Source organism: Eleginops maclovinus, chromosome 9 (assembly GCF_036324505.1).
Source record: "Eleginops maclovinus isolate JMC-PN-2008 ecotype Puerto Natales chromosome 9, JC_Emac_rtc_rv5, whole genome shotgun sequence".
In the NCBI taxonomy this organism is placed as follows: domain Eukaryota; kingdom Metazoa; phylum Chordata; class Actinopteri; order Perciformes; family Eleginopidae; genus Eleginops; species Eleginops maclovinus.
Genome location: NC_086357.1, coordinates 24,827,458 through 24,840,692, shown reverse-complemented (window position 1 = coordinate 24,840,692; position 13,235 = coordinate 24,827,458). Strand labels below are relative to the sequence as shown.

Here is a 13,235-nt window from a genome sequence, read left to right as displayed (position 1 = left end):
TTCTGTAGTTTATAAGAAGTCTGATTAGTTCAAGGCATAATAGGTAACTATTAGCATTGATGGGAATAGATTGAAGGTCTTTTTCTGCATACATAAACACAGTATACACTTTTGAATACCCAAAACTGGTTTCATATGGACTAAAGTTTCATATTAAACACATTTTAATTGATTTTCTGTGTTAAAGTTCATACATTTCTTGGTATTTCCCACCATGACAGCCTGAATCAAGAAGCCGTCAGCCTCCAGGTGTTTGGGCATAACCCTCAGTCAATGGTATTTTAATATATATGATTTAAACGGATAGCCGGACAGATGTTTTATATCGGATCAACGTCAGACACAGAGTTATATGCAGTCCATGTTTGGAGAGGGTCCTGCAGTGTTTGTCACTCATGAAATGGTAAGGACTTCCTGCCATGCAATCTTTCGATGATTTAATGTACGACGTTTTTAAATCCAAAATCAACCGTAGTCAGAAATACTGGAACATGTGCTTTATCTCTTTTATTTAACCATCCTGGTCCATTTATTTATACAGTGCACGGCATTTCAGGTTATCAAAGTAGGTTCACTGAAAAGCTGGTATGGAGACCAATTTGATCGGTCTTCCCAAAGCCTTGTGCATGAAATCACAAAACGCTTCATTTATAAAAATACATACGACAACAGAAGCCTGCCAAAAATATATTACAGCTTAATATACAAATATATAAATGTACATTTCCATAAATACAATAATCTTGAGATGTATTATGGCTAACATGTAGGCCGGTCCATCACAAATCACCCAGGCTTGCATCTTTATTCTTCAGTAATTGTGTAATGTTTGACCTTTCAAAATAAGGGCATGTTGTTGGCGGAGCTCAGTCAGTGAGGTAAACCGTTGCAGTCGAGACTCTGTTGACCCAATAGGAAGTAATTAGGAAGCACCTAGCCATCACTGGATTTTTAAAAAATGACCTCAGATCACTTTCATAACAAAAGATTTATACCTAAACTACAAAATGCATATCGTCGTTCAACCGCAATCTCAATGACTTTACCTCTACATGGCTGCAGGGGAGCGAGAGCCTTTTAAAGTGACCAGTGACACACTATCTAAAACAAAATCACAGAACAAGCAAGGCTTCAAGAGATCTGATATTAACACATTACACATATTAAAATATATATCTTATACTGATTAAAAAGGTATTTACAAAGACCACTGTGATTCTCCGCTCAGTAGATAGTAAATACTTCTTTGGTCCCCGTTGATTGTTGGCAATTAGTGGTTCGATAAAGACAAACATTTGGGACGATTAAAAAAAAAATACATGTGCCTAGATTAAGCCTATCACTCTGAATCATTTATACACCAACCATAATCCAAGTTCACATAGGCTAAGCAAGCACACCACTTCAATATACATCAAGCTCACTATAAACAGTACATGTTGTCGGCTACAAAAGCATAACAGATGATTACAAAGATACGCAGCGAAAGCTACTGCAAGTGTACATTTGAGATAAGTGAGCACATCATTATGAACTGTAACATTTTTGAGCAGCAGATTATGCAGAGAGAGAGTAAAAGAGATGATGTCCAGCACTGAGGGCGAGGGCCTGCTGGTGGCACTGGGAAAAGGTGGAACGTCCGGATATGAACGCAGCATCCAGTAAAAGTCCAGTTATTGCAAAGGCGTTCCCAGTGTTGCTCTGTGCTGTCCGTGTTGGGATTGATGTGCATGATGATGTGTTCAAGTGCAATTTCAGGCGTCGTTCTGTGTGAAAAGACTGCCCTGCGTTTTCAGCTTGTGCATCCTGAGGAGAAGAGAGGACGACAGTGAACGAGGAGAGCTTTCCGATAAAACAGGGGAAGGTCACATTAAATAATCTGCTACAACAACACAAGCTTCTTCTGGACTTACAGTTTCTCTTTACGGTTCATGTTGTCTTCCCTTGACTTGACAAAGACTCCAGCTTCTCCTCCTCTGGAGAGGTAGGCAAACTCTCCGTCCTTTGAGCTGAAGATCACCCTGAAAACAATCATAGAAAATGTGTTTTTTAATATAAAACTGAAATACAAAATTGAATACAAAAAAGGCTTCATTTGTCATATGCAGAGTAGCTTCAGCGTAGTCGTTGGCAATGAAAATCTTAAATCTAAGGCTCCTCCAACAGTGCAAAATGCTGAAAAATACAGCCTTTTTCTTGCTCCATTCACCACACGCCTAGTCTGAATTGTCTCTGGGTCATACAAGATAGGGTTAGGGTTACGGTTAGGGTGTGAACTTACTTGGACTGGGTCTCCCCGGCCTTGATGCGCATTTTCCTGATGTGGAACTTGCTGCTGCCCCACCAGTCCGACCAGCTGATGATGGTGTCTTTCTCCCAGCGCAGCTTCACGATCATCAGGTCTCCAATGTCCACATCGGTGGTGATGAGGAAGGACAGGGTGGTGTTACTGTCCAGGAACGGACTGAGGTGGGGAGAGGAAGAGGAGCAGTCAATAATCTGCAGCTTATATTCCACCATCATTACATAGAAGGCAATGCAGGCGTCTGTGTTCTGTGTGTGACACGTGCAGCAAGTGTCTTTATCTAGAGTCAGAAGAAACTGTTGCTGAGCATGTCTTTTTGTTGTAATTTACACATGGAAAGCAGAAACACACCAACATTAAAGCTGCCACTTCGGCTGTGTGCAGTAGTGGAGTGTTTAAAACTCAAATCAGAGCAACATGAAACAATGGTTCAATATCTTCAAATAAACGGTTGCTGTTTTGGTCGCCTGAAGAAGGTTCACATGTGAAAAGACTGCCAAAATAGTCAGAGGAAACATGCACTATGCTTTGTATTGATGCCCAAAATATATGTCTCTAAGCAATTATAGGAAATGTAAAAGGTGTATTGTTATGAGCTATATCATTACGGCGGGTGTGGGGAATATGCATTGCATTGCCTCTAATTAGAATATATAAGTTACGTACAGAACAAAAGCGATGTCCTCCTTCTCTCCGTGGGTGCCGTACAGAGAGATCTTCATCGGCTGCTCGGTGAAGCTCATTTTGTCCGCACCGAAGAGATGCACCTTCACTTGATAGTGGAAAACTACGGGAGAAGAAACACACAGTTCAGACTTTAGACACTTTCACAGCTACTGGCCTCGCTCATACCACTACTTAAAGTTGGTGTTATAACTTCAAAAGCCCTTATATAACCTTTGTCCGTCTCCATGTGACTCTCACAGAGGTCAGATGTGTGCTAAATCCTTGCCGGTTACATTCATACACCGTTATATATTTTCATATTTACTAAACATGCTAATCTGTGCACAGAAATACTGCAGACAAACTGTTCCTAAAATGACCTTTCATTGTATCACGTGTCGGTGTCGCGTTACCTTTGCATGCCCGGAGCAACTAAAATACCCATGACCTCTTCATCATGTGACCTCCCTTGAGTTGTACATGTCTACAACATGTGTGAAAGTTGTGAGTCGTCTGTTAACACCAGCGCTGAGTGCATTCATACTAATTCCGGCTCCAAGCAGCCACCTCCACCATTAGAACATTCAACAACAGTAGCTCACATATTGAGGATTACTCCAATTAAGGTGTGTGTGTGTGTGGTCATTAACTCCACGCTACCTAATCCTCTTTACAGAACAGAAAGCCAGCCAGACTTTTCTACAGTAGCTCAACGATTCTCACTACTCGATCAGGGTGGATGACGTCATTGATAATAATGCTTTTCGTCAAATTCCTCATAAACTGTGATCACTTTTAACTTGTAGTAATAAGTATTTTGTCTTTTTTACTTGTGTAATATATATATTTGTACTTGTTGTGACGTCCCCAGAGCATGTTGCCTGTCTGTGCGCGTTGCAGGTCTTTGGAGGGGGGGTCGGAGCTGAGGAGGCCAATCAGCCTAACTGGGGACACCTGGCCAGTGCCCCGGGACCTACTCCAGCTCAGCTGCCCAGACTCTCACTCTGATTCTCCCCTGGACCCCCCCGTCCCTTTGCTCAGCCAGGGTTACGTTTTTTTACTTTTAAGTTAATAAATGTGAGGATGTCTTCGCTGAATGCTGTGTACTTTTTGCTTTATTATTCTCTACATTAATTGGTCTGTGTTAGTTTCTAGTAAGTATGTATATTCACTCTGGTTTTGTAATCTGCCTAGAGACAAAGGATGTAAATGAGCTTTTCTGCTAACTGTTTATATTACACTGATGTTCATTAAGTTGAACTGTCCTTTCACTTAATAAATGGTTATTGTGTATATGTGTTTTATAAATGTTGAATTATAATAATATCAAAACTATAAATATATCCATAGCGCTTGGCAATATGGAGCAAAACTCAATCATCTATATTTGTGATCAATACTTCGATAGTGATGTCGCGACAATATGGTACTTTTCAGTCCTGTTGCTTTCATAAAATATTTACACAATGAGATTTTGGATAAATAGTCATCATAAAAGTGATGTGAAGTCTGCGTTGGTAAAGGCAAATACTAGGAGAGTTGGGATGGAATCTTTAAAACTAAGACGAGACGCTTATTCAAACCAAAATCTCTGTCGTAATCTAGTTTTATATCAATGTACTTGTTATATTTTAGATAAATTGGGCCTGGTACAAAGTATTTCTTCTATGTTCTTGTACTTACATATACAAACGCTTCATTAAATGTTCTTTCTCCGGGTGTTTACCTTTGTAGGGCATCATGTCCCGTGTCTTCAGGTACATCTTGGCGCTGCGGGTCATGCGGACCTTGTTGATGTTGTAGCCCAGCTTGTTGCAGCGGTTCTTCCTGCAGCTCAGACACATGCCCTTGTTGAAAGCCTCTCTGGAGTTGCAGCGGTACGCCATGCTCTGCTGCTGCGTGTTCACCAGAGAGTCGATGAACAGGTGGATGGAGCGCTCGTGAGAACATTTGACGAGCTGGTCCATATCTGCAGTACACCAGAGAGTAGAGAAGCTGTGAAACCTCTGCGTTTCCCATCACATCACGTCAAGCAACGGAGACAATGTCTTCCTCATGTGTGGCTTTTATGGTTCTTTTATGTCAGGGTTTCTTACTTAGTTCTGCATTGCTCGGTTTAAACACTTACAGCTGCCGGAGGGCAAACTGTGAAACCCTGACTGTAGAAAAGCATGTTTACATTGCAGCCGTGAAAGCTTTTACAATCTCAAAGTGACTGTTTACGCCGTGTTAACGCACACAAGCCTATAGAAACTGTTCGCGACAGTCTTAGCAACAGGTTCTCGTTCAGCTGCCATCAACAGACAAATCACTGCCAAATATTCTGATAATTAGAAGTTATTTTTCATCCAATGATTGGAATAAAGTGCTGTTTGCATCCTCTTAAATGCAGACTTTCCTGCTTTTTCATTTGATTTCAAAATGAACTAAACATCTGCGGGCTTTTGACTGACACAAGATGAGATTATAAGACATCACCTTGGACTTTGAGGAAACTGGGATGGACATATAATCAATAGTTGCAGGCATATTATAGGGGTGCATTTCTAGCCACTGATGTCTAATCCCAAATGTAACCAGGTCCTGAAGTTTATTTAACAATACCCTAATGAAACCGTAACCCAGAGAATCACCTCAAGCCAGAGTTTAGTAAGGAACGAACAATGAGAAGTTTTTTGAGTACGTACTTTGGAGACCCTTGATGCCGGACAATGCGATCCCCATCAGCGTGTTCTGGATGTCGCAGCCCGGCTGGAAGGTGCCTCCGTTGGGGTAAATGTCGATGTGGCCCACGGGTCTCTGGATGCCGATGCTGCGGTCCGGGGATCCTCTGGTGTTGGTGTGCAGGACGTCCACAAACTGGGCATCGTCCTTGGACAAAATGTTCTGGTTCTCTGCGTGCTCGAAGGTGGGACCTGCAGGATCAAGACCTAGAGGAGAGGAAAGAGAGGAATGTCTTAGTGCCGCTTCTGCACGGTTCTCCATGAAGAAAGGGCGTGTAGATACCAGATGACTCAAAACAATACATGTATCTTTCTATGTATTAGTCTGCCTGCGAATTGAAGCATTCTGCGGTAGTTTTGTTTTTCATTTGGTCTCTTTTTGCAGCTTTGCAGGAGCTCAGAACGATGTGAATCAGCGATTGATAATGCTTAATGTCCTCCGGCCTGGGATCACAGCAAACATACCAAATATTCTAATCAGATCAGAGAGATTTCAAAGGTCTAGTGACAATACGGATATTGGACCCGCTGAACTGGGACGGACTGGCCACATGCACACACACAATACAGCCCAGGAATGCAGCAGATTACATTTCACTGGGTTGCTTTGCTGTTTTTACGAGCAGGGCCCTGATATTACATTACAGTGTTTTATGGTATGTCTGCACGCGTGAAATCATTGCCTCAGAGAGAAACTGCTGACATTATAGGCGCCTATTAAATAAGATAAAAGGCTCAGAGCTAAAACACATGGTTGTACACTGCAAAGTTGAGTAAGCAGCAGAGGATCCATTGGTTAAAGAGGACATACCATGCACATTTTCAGGTTCATATTTGTATGTAGTGCCTCTACTGACATGTCTCCCTGCTTAATGTTCAGAAAGCTCTTTATGTTTCTCATACTGCCTGTGCTGCGGCACCTCTTTTCACCCTCTGTCTGAAACCAGAGCCCAGTCTGCTCTGATTGGTTAGCTGGTCAACTCTGTTGTGATTCTTCAACCACTTGGAGATGTCCCGTCTATCACGTACAATGTGTTGGAGCGCTAGCCAATAGAAGCGCAACGTTGCATACCGATGCCACTATGATACAGGACTTAACAAAGGAGTTAAATGGAGGCGTTTCAGGCATCCTTGGGATTTTACATTTTGAAAACCATTTACATGCACGAAAACCTATATACCACACAATGGGAAAGGGGAAACCCCAAAATGGTCTAATAGGGCCTCTTTAAGACGTCCTCACCTGTTATTCTGCTGATTTTATGGTCCGTAAGTCCTCCGGCAACTCCCGCCACATGCGCTCCCAGACTGTAACCCAGCAGATGAAGCCTCTCCCAGGGCAGCTGCAGCTCTTTCTGAATGGAGGAGATGGATGAGACGTGTCAGAGGAACATGTTGATATGTGTTTAAACAGCTCAAAGGTGAACCCCACAGACTTGCCGAAGGCTGCACTTGGCAAAGCACTGCAGAACTCTGTTCACGTATTAATGGAGTTTGGGTCCAAAACAAAGAATGGTTGGTACAATTGTGTGTTTTGCCCAAACATTTTGCAAACTTGGAAAGTCACGCACGCAAACAAGTGAAAGCATTTATGCCTAAAGCCTCTGTTTGCATTGATGTCGATCGAACAAAGTCTGCACTCAATACTGAGCGTTGTAATGAGAGGCTGCTGTGAACCGCAGACAAGGCAATAAAACACACACACACACACACACACACACACACACACACACACACACACACACACACACACACACACACAGCATTTCAAATCAGAACCAGTAGGGAAACATTAGACTACTGCTGTGATCAAAAACATTACATCATCTGATACAAATTTGTGACAGATTTTTTGGCTGCTCTCATATCTTTGCTGGCAGTAGGGTTGGGCGATATGATAAGAAAATCAAATATCACAATATTTTGAAACCCAACACCCAGGTATTTGTATTGGGATGATATTGTAGGCTTACAAGTAGCAACTTGACAATTGATGCGTTCACAATCAAGTCGATGCTTTTCTGGTAAATAATCATCGGTTATGTGGATAACTTAGTAATTGGGTAAGAATAGATAACAGAAAAAGCAAAATAATTCTGGTTAATTATAAAATTACGTCACTTTGCAGTAATGCAACCATCAAAACCAGTAAAAAACCACATTATGATTAAAATCCAAAACATCTGGTCTCAAATGACAATATGGATGTAATGTGAATATATCGCTCAGGTCTGGCTGGCAGATTAGCAGAGAATCTGTTGGACAATACATTTCGAGGTGGTTAAGCTTCTTGAATATAACTTTGACTCACTTGAATCCACGTGACGAACTTGGCCACGTCGCGGCCCACCAGCTTGGTGTAGGCGGCGGAAGTCGGGTAGTGCTGGTTGGCTCGGGTCAGCCAGTCGACCACGATGACATTGGCGCCGGGCTCACGCTCGTACAGGGCAGATACCAGTTTGGGCACCCAGCTCTCAAACATCCCTGTCACCTACAGAAACACACACACACACACATATATTTCTGATGTCAGCTGCAGGGTAGCGTAATTTATTGTGGTCTCAGCCACTCATTCTGTGGTCCTTCTGTGGTTGGAGAGAAGCCAAGGTGTCATCAGGTTCAAATCATACAGCATGACTGGCTCGAAATCGCATTACAGGAGGAGATGCATGCAGAGAAAACTCACTGCCCTCAGCTTCTCTGCTCTGAAATGTGCATTTATTGTATAGATGCTCATCATTTTCAACTTGGATGAACATCCATGATCCGTTTGTCGGCATTGGCGAGACTCAGAGTTTATTCAATGATTATGCAACATACCGTTTTTGGCATTTTATCAACTGGTACTTGTGGTGCAATTTTTTAATAGTAAGAAGAAGAAGAGAAGAAGAAGAAGAAGAAGAAGAAGAAGAAGAAGAAGAAGAAGAAGAAGAAGAAGAAGAAGAAGAAGAAGAAGAAGCCCTCTCGTTTTTATAGCCCTTAAGTCCTCAGAAAAACGTCATACTATCATGCACATATATACACTGGAAAAACAATGTATATTTTCTTTGTTGACACTTTTTTTGGGTATATTTTTGGGCAATTACCTTGACAGCATAAATGTAAACTCAGTGCATTACTGTAAAAGACTGAAATTCTCAGTCAATTTTCCCCGTATTGTCAATGGTTAATGACATAGCCTGCATGCACATCACACAAATATACGCTTTACTAGCAAATGAGGCACCTATATCACAGACCCACTAAGAAACCTGCAATTTTCACAAGATGTTTAGTGGTGACGACTCCACATGAATGGCATTTACTTTGACATACCGTCCAGCCATGGATCACGATGAAGGTCTGGGTCTCGGAGTTGAATTCACACTCCTTGATGGTCTCCGGTCTGCCGGCCACGATGTAACACATGTCCTCATCAGGGATGTCCAGAGTGCGCAGGGAGAACTTGGACACAATGTCAGTGAAGTCTGTGATCCATTCAGTGGTGGTGGGCAGGGGAGCATCGGTCACTGTGCTGTTTACTGTTACAACATACACACACACACACACACACACACACACACACACACGAGATTAGATTATGGTGCTATGACTGAAATGCAGGGGATTGCATGCACAAATCAGGGATTTTCAATCGGAAATAACGTACATTTATAACATTATTATAACACTTTTCAGTTTGATGCACCTAAACAACAATCAAGCAGCGATATAAAATAGTTTGGATAGTAGCACAAATCATAATAAAAACCTAAAAAAAACGATGTATTTTTAATTGCAAATGACCATATTTTGCTGCTCTTCTGAAACATATAAAGTGACCACTATTAACACCAGCATGAGTGCACCAGAGGAGACATAGAGCATGGCAGTGTCGCCCCCTTTTGTCTCATAAAATGCATAAAGTGAATAAAATTTTAAAAGATTTAAATTCCTAAAGGGATTGAGTTCCTTTATGTAAAGAAATCTGGGTAAAAAAACAACAACGAATTCGATTCTTCCACTGAGACCTGTTTTGTTGTGTGTCCTTGAAAAAAAAATCTGTTAATTGGTTTAAAGTGAAGGAATGTCATTACAAAGGGAGGTATAGGCAATCCTAAATGAACTTTCTGAAATGCTGTTTTTGCTTATTAACGTTAACAAACAATGAGATTTTGTACGATTTTAAAATACTCCGTTTTTTTATGTTAATGTGTCCTTTTCCTCTGTCCTTTCTCCAGACAAAAGGCCTGCAAGCAGCCGCGTCTCTTCATGCACACATGGATCTGAGTGCTATGAAATGGGATGCAGACCTGCAGACCTGAACTGAGCAGGGTTACTCTCGGTCAGCTCGGACCAGCATGCATTAATTAACCTGCTTATTTTACTTTTATGACTAGTGCGGGTGAATAACCTAATTAATAATCTGCCAAACAGGTTACCTCAATAATAAACACACAATGGTTTAGGGAGGCTCTTACCAAACTCAGTGGTGGTGAGTTCAGGCTCAGAAGAAAAAGTTGCAAAGATTTTTCCCAAAATGATCCAAACAGACAGAAAAAAGATATTTTCTTTTCCCATATTAATGAGAAGGGTTTTTTTCTAGAATATCCTGAATGAAAAAAAGGGCTAAAAAAAAAGGTTGTATATCCAAGCGAGTGTTTTAACGCACAAAGTGTCAGGAGTTGCGGTTTAGTGTAAAGTTTCTTATGGTCTGTCACCGTTGCCGATCCAAGTCATCTTTATGGGTGGCTCATTTAAATACTCACGCCTGATTGGCTGAGAGTTGGAGGGCGGGGTTTCAACTCTGTCCCAGCTCTGATTCACTGCAATCATTCCCATTGAAGCGGAGTTTACTGCAGCGGGAGGGTCGCTATCAATAGATTTCCAAATTTAAAAGAAGGGTTTTAAAGGTTACAGGAAAAAACAGGAACAAACTCTGGTTGTGAAACTTTTTTTTAAATAATAGTTTGTTGAAAAAGACAACATTGATGCGATAATTGTTGTTTTCACACATTTAAGCCAACAGCACACTGAATTTAAATAGTTACTCCAGTAAAAGCAAGTATTAATGCCCCTGTCGGTATCAAAAACTACACTATATACCATTTGATTTTATTACTGATGCATTTTGCTGTAACAATGCAACATTTTCTGTGTAAAATTGAATTTTTTAAGTAACAATTACTATGGTAATCAAAGTAATGTAATAAAAAAGTTGAATATTTTTCCCCAGAGCTGTGAACTAAATGCATCAATTGCCACTAAATGTATATACTGACAAATTCACTCCTTAGTAAATAAATAAAAACAACAATATCTATATAATGAAAACACATTAATAACAATCAAATATTTTGATGAAAGTGTTGTTACCATTTATTAAGTGTCAAACTAATGAATGAATAATCTATCATACCTAAATACATCAAACCTCTCCATTCCCAGACATCTTTCCAAAACCCAACCCGATTTTCAAACCCAATGACTAAATTGTCACTGATGTTTAAGTTATCAGATCTAAATCATGTTGATGCCATGGTGAGGACATGAGATCATCTTCCACAGATCCTCAGAGCCGTGGGTGTGTGAGATAGCCCCCTCTCCTATTGGAGGGCCACAACTCAAACCAATGGCAAAGCACAAGAGGGCATCAAGTGATACAACAATGTCCTGCCCAATGTCTTCTGGTTGCATGCAAAATGTGAGTGCATCCCCATCTCATATCCTGTAACAAAAACAAGATGCTAAGATGCATTCTTCATGATGCGAGTTAAACCTCTCTGCAGCACTTGGGGGCAGTGAAGAAACTCAAATCAAAGACACTGTGGAGAAAACATGTGGGAAATGTGTCTGAGTTTCATGAGGATTTCTATGCCAAAACACCTGCGTGACAATATTTTAAAACCTCAGCTTATTCTCAAAAACAGAAACAGATCAACCTTTGGCCTAGATATTTTTGCATCAGTATAAAGTGTCCGTGTAATTGTTTCAGAGAATCAGCTCTGAGTGCTAAAGCCGGTCGAGAGTAAGTGAATGAGATTTGGATTAAGGAATCACGTGAGGAGTGTGACAGACAGACTTATATGCCCACATCATCTCTGATTACTTTCTAACAGTTTGTTTTAAAACCGTTACTTATCTGTATATCATTTTTCATTTGTATTTTCATCTCATTTCCTTGTGTGAATCTGTACGGTTTTTTCTCTTCTCGATCTGTTGCTGCATATACGCTTGAATTTCCCCACGGGGATTAATAAACGTCCATCTTATCTGATCTTAAAGTGTTGCCTGGATAAAAAACACTTTGATTTCTGTTTTTAGGGACTTGAATTGTCTTATCTTTTATCCATCCTTCAGTTTTTTATTCTTCTTTTCTAATAAATACATGTATATACGGGTATTAACACCCCATTTAATCATGCATGTATTAATCTGTATTGTTTGCTATATTTTAAACAAATAAATCTAACAAATAAAAAACTGATTTTTGACATTTTGACTTAACCTGGCTTTCGTTCCTCATTGTTTTGGCTCTCATAATCCAGATCAAGATGTTACTAATAACAGTAACTGCAAAACCGACAAATTGTTTGTGTAAAACACCCATTTCTTCCATTTTACCTCAATAAAACCTGGTTATGCATAGGAAAGTATTACGTTTTATTAAAAAGTATTTACAAACTGAGCTCCTGTGACACATTTTCTTAAAGGTTGTCTTGTTTAAAAGCAATTCTCATGAAATGTGAGAAGGTCATTAAAATCTGAGGCTGATTAAATAACATCAAGTGATTTTTCAACCTGTCATTGAGGACTTTTGGATTCACTTTCCCTCATGAACTATTTCAGCATGATTGCACCCTGCTGTCCTCGGTAATTATCTGCTGCTCTATAGTTACCTTCTCTAAATATAGTCCCCTATTTCTTTTATCTTTCAAGTATACATAATGTTTGCCTGTGTATGTTTCGATGTGTGTGTGTGTGCCAATGATTGTCAGGGGGTGATGCTTATGGTGCAGACCAACAAACCCAACCCAGTGATTAGAGAGAGGAGAGACGCCTCTCCTCCATCCTGTGATCTCAGTCCTTCATCTCTGAACTCACTTCACTTTATCCCAAGGGAGACCAGCAGTGATAAAAGACAGGAGAAATGTCATGTCCTGTCCGAGACACGCCCTGGCATGCTTTAGAATAAATGTGACGTTTCTTAGGGGGGTTTCCAAGTTGTATCAGCAAAAAGACAGTGGAAGGATTCAGAAGAATGAGAGCAGAAACTGATTAAAGTGCAACACAAACAACAGTAAACCATCCAGCAGGGTTTTGGCTCATATACAGATCAGATATTTAAAACAGCACTTATTTTGTACTAAAGCACATTTATTGACACTTGCTAGGTACAGTGATGACATGTTTTCGAAGGTCAAACGGGAAGTTAGCAATGCAAGGGCTCAAAACTACCACCTTTAACTAACCACCGTTTATACTACTTACATTTATTATTCAGCAGGATAATCTACACATATTGACACCACTTTAATAATGTTTGAAGCATTAAATATTAC

At 40.5% G+C, this 13,235-nt stretch overlaps 1 protein-coding gene across 1 annotated transcript; it reads right to left on the bottom strand.

Moving 5' to 3' along the window:
- Nucleotides 1-492: 492 nt before the first annotated feature.
- Nucleotides 493-10,390, bottom strand: lpla (lipoprotein lipase a). The gene is made up of 10 exons (XM_063891113.1): nucleotides 10,155-10,390; nucleotides 9,010-9,215; nucleotides 8,006-8,185; nucleotides 6,938-7,049; nucleotides 5,659-5,901; nucleotides 4,698-4,940; nucleotides 2,972-3,092; nucleotides 2,282-2,464; nucleotides 1,914-2,021; nucleotides 493-1,806 (listed from the first exon to the last, which is right to left on the bottom strand). The coding sequence occupies exons 1-10, from the start codon at nucleotides 10,252-10,254 to the stop codon at nucleotides 1,755-1,757; spliced, it is 1,548 nt and encodes a 515-aa protein (XP_063747183.1). The 5' UTR covers nucleotides 10,255-10,390; the 3' UTR covers nucleotides 493-1,754.
- Between the last annotated feature and the right edge of the window lie 2,845 nt (nucleotides 10,391-13,235).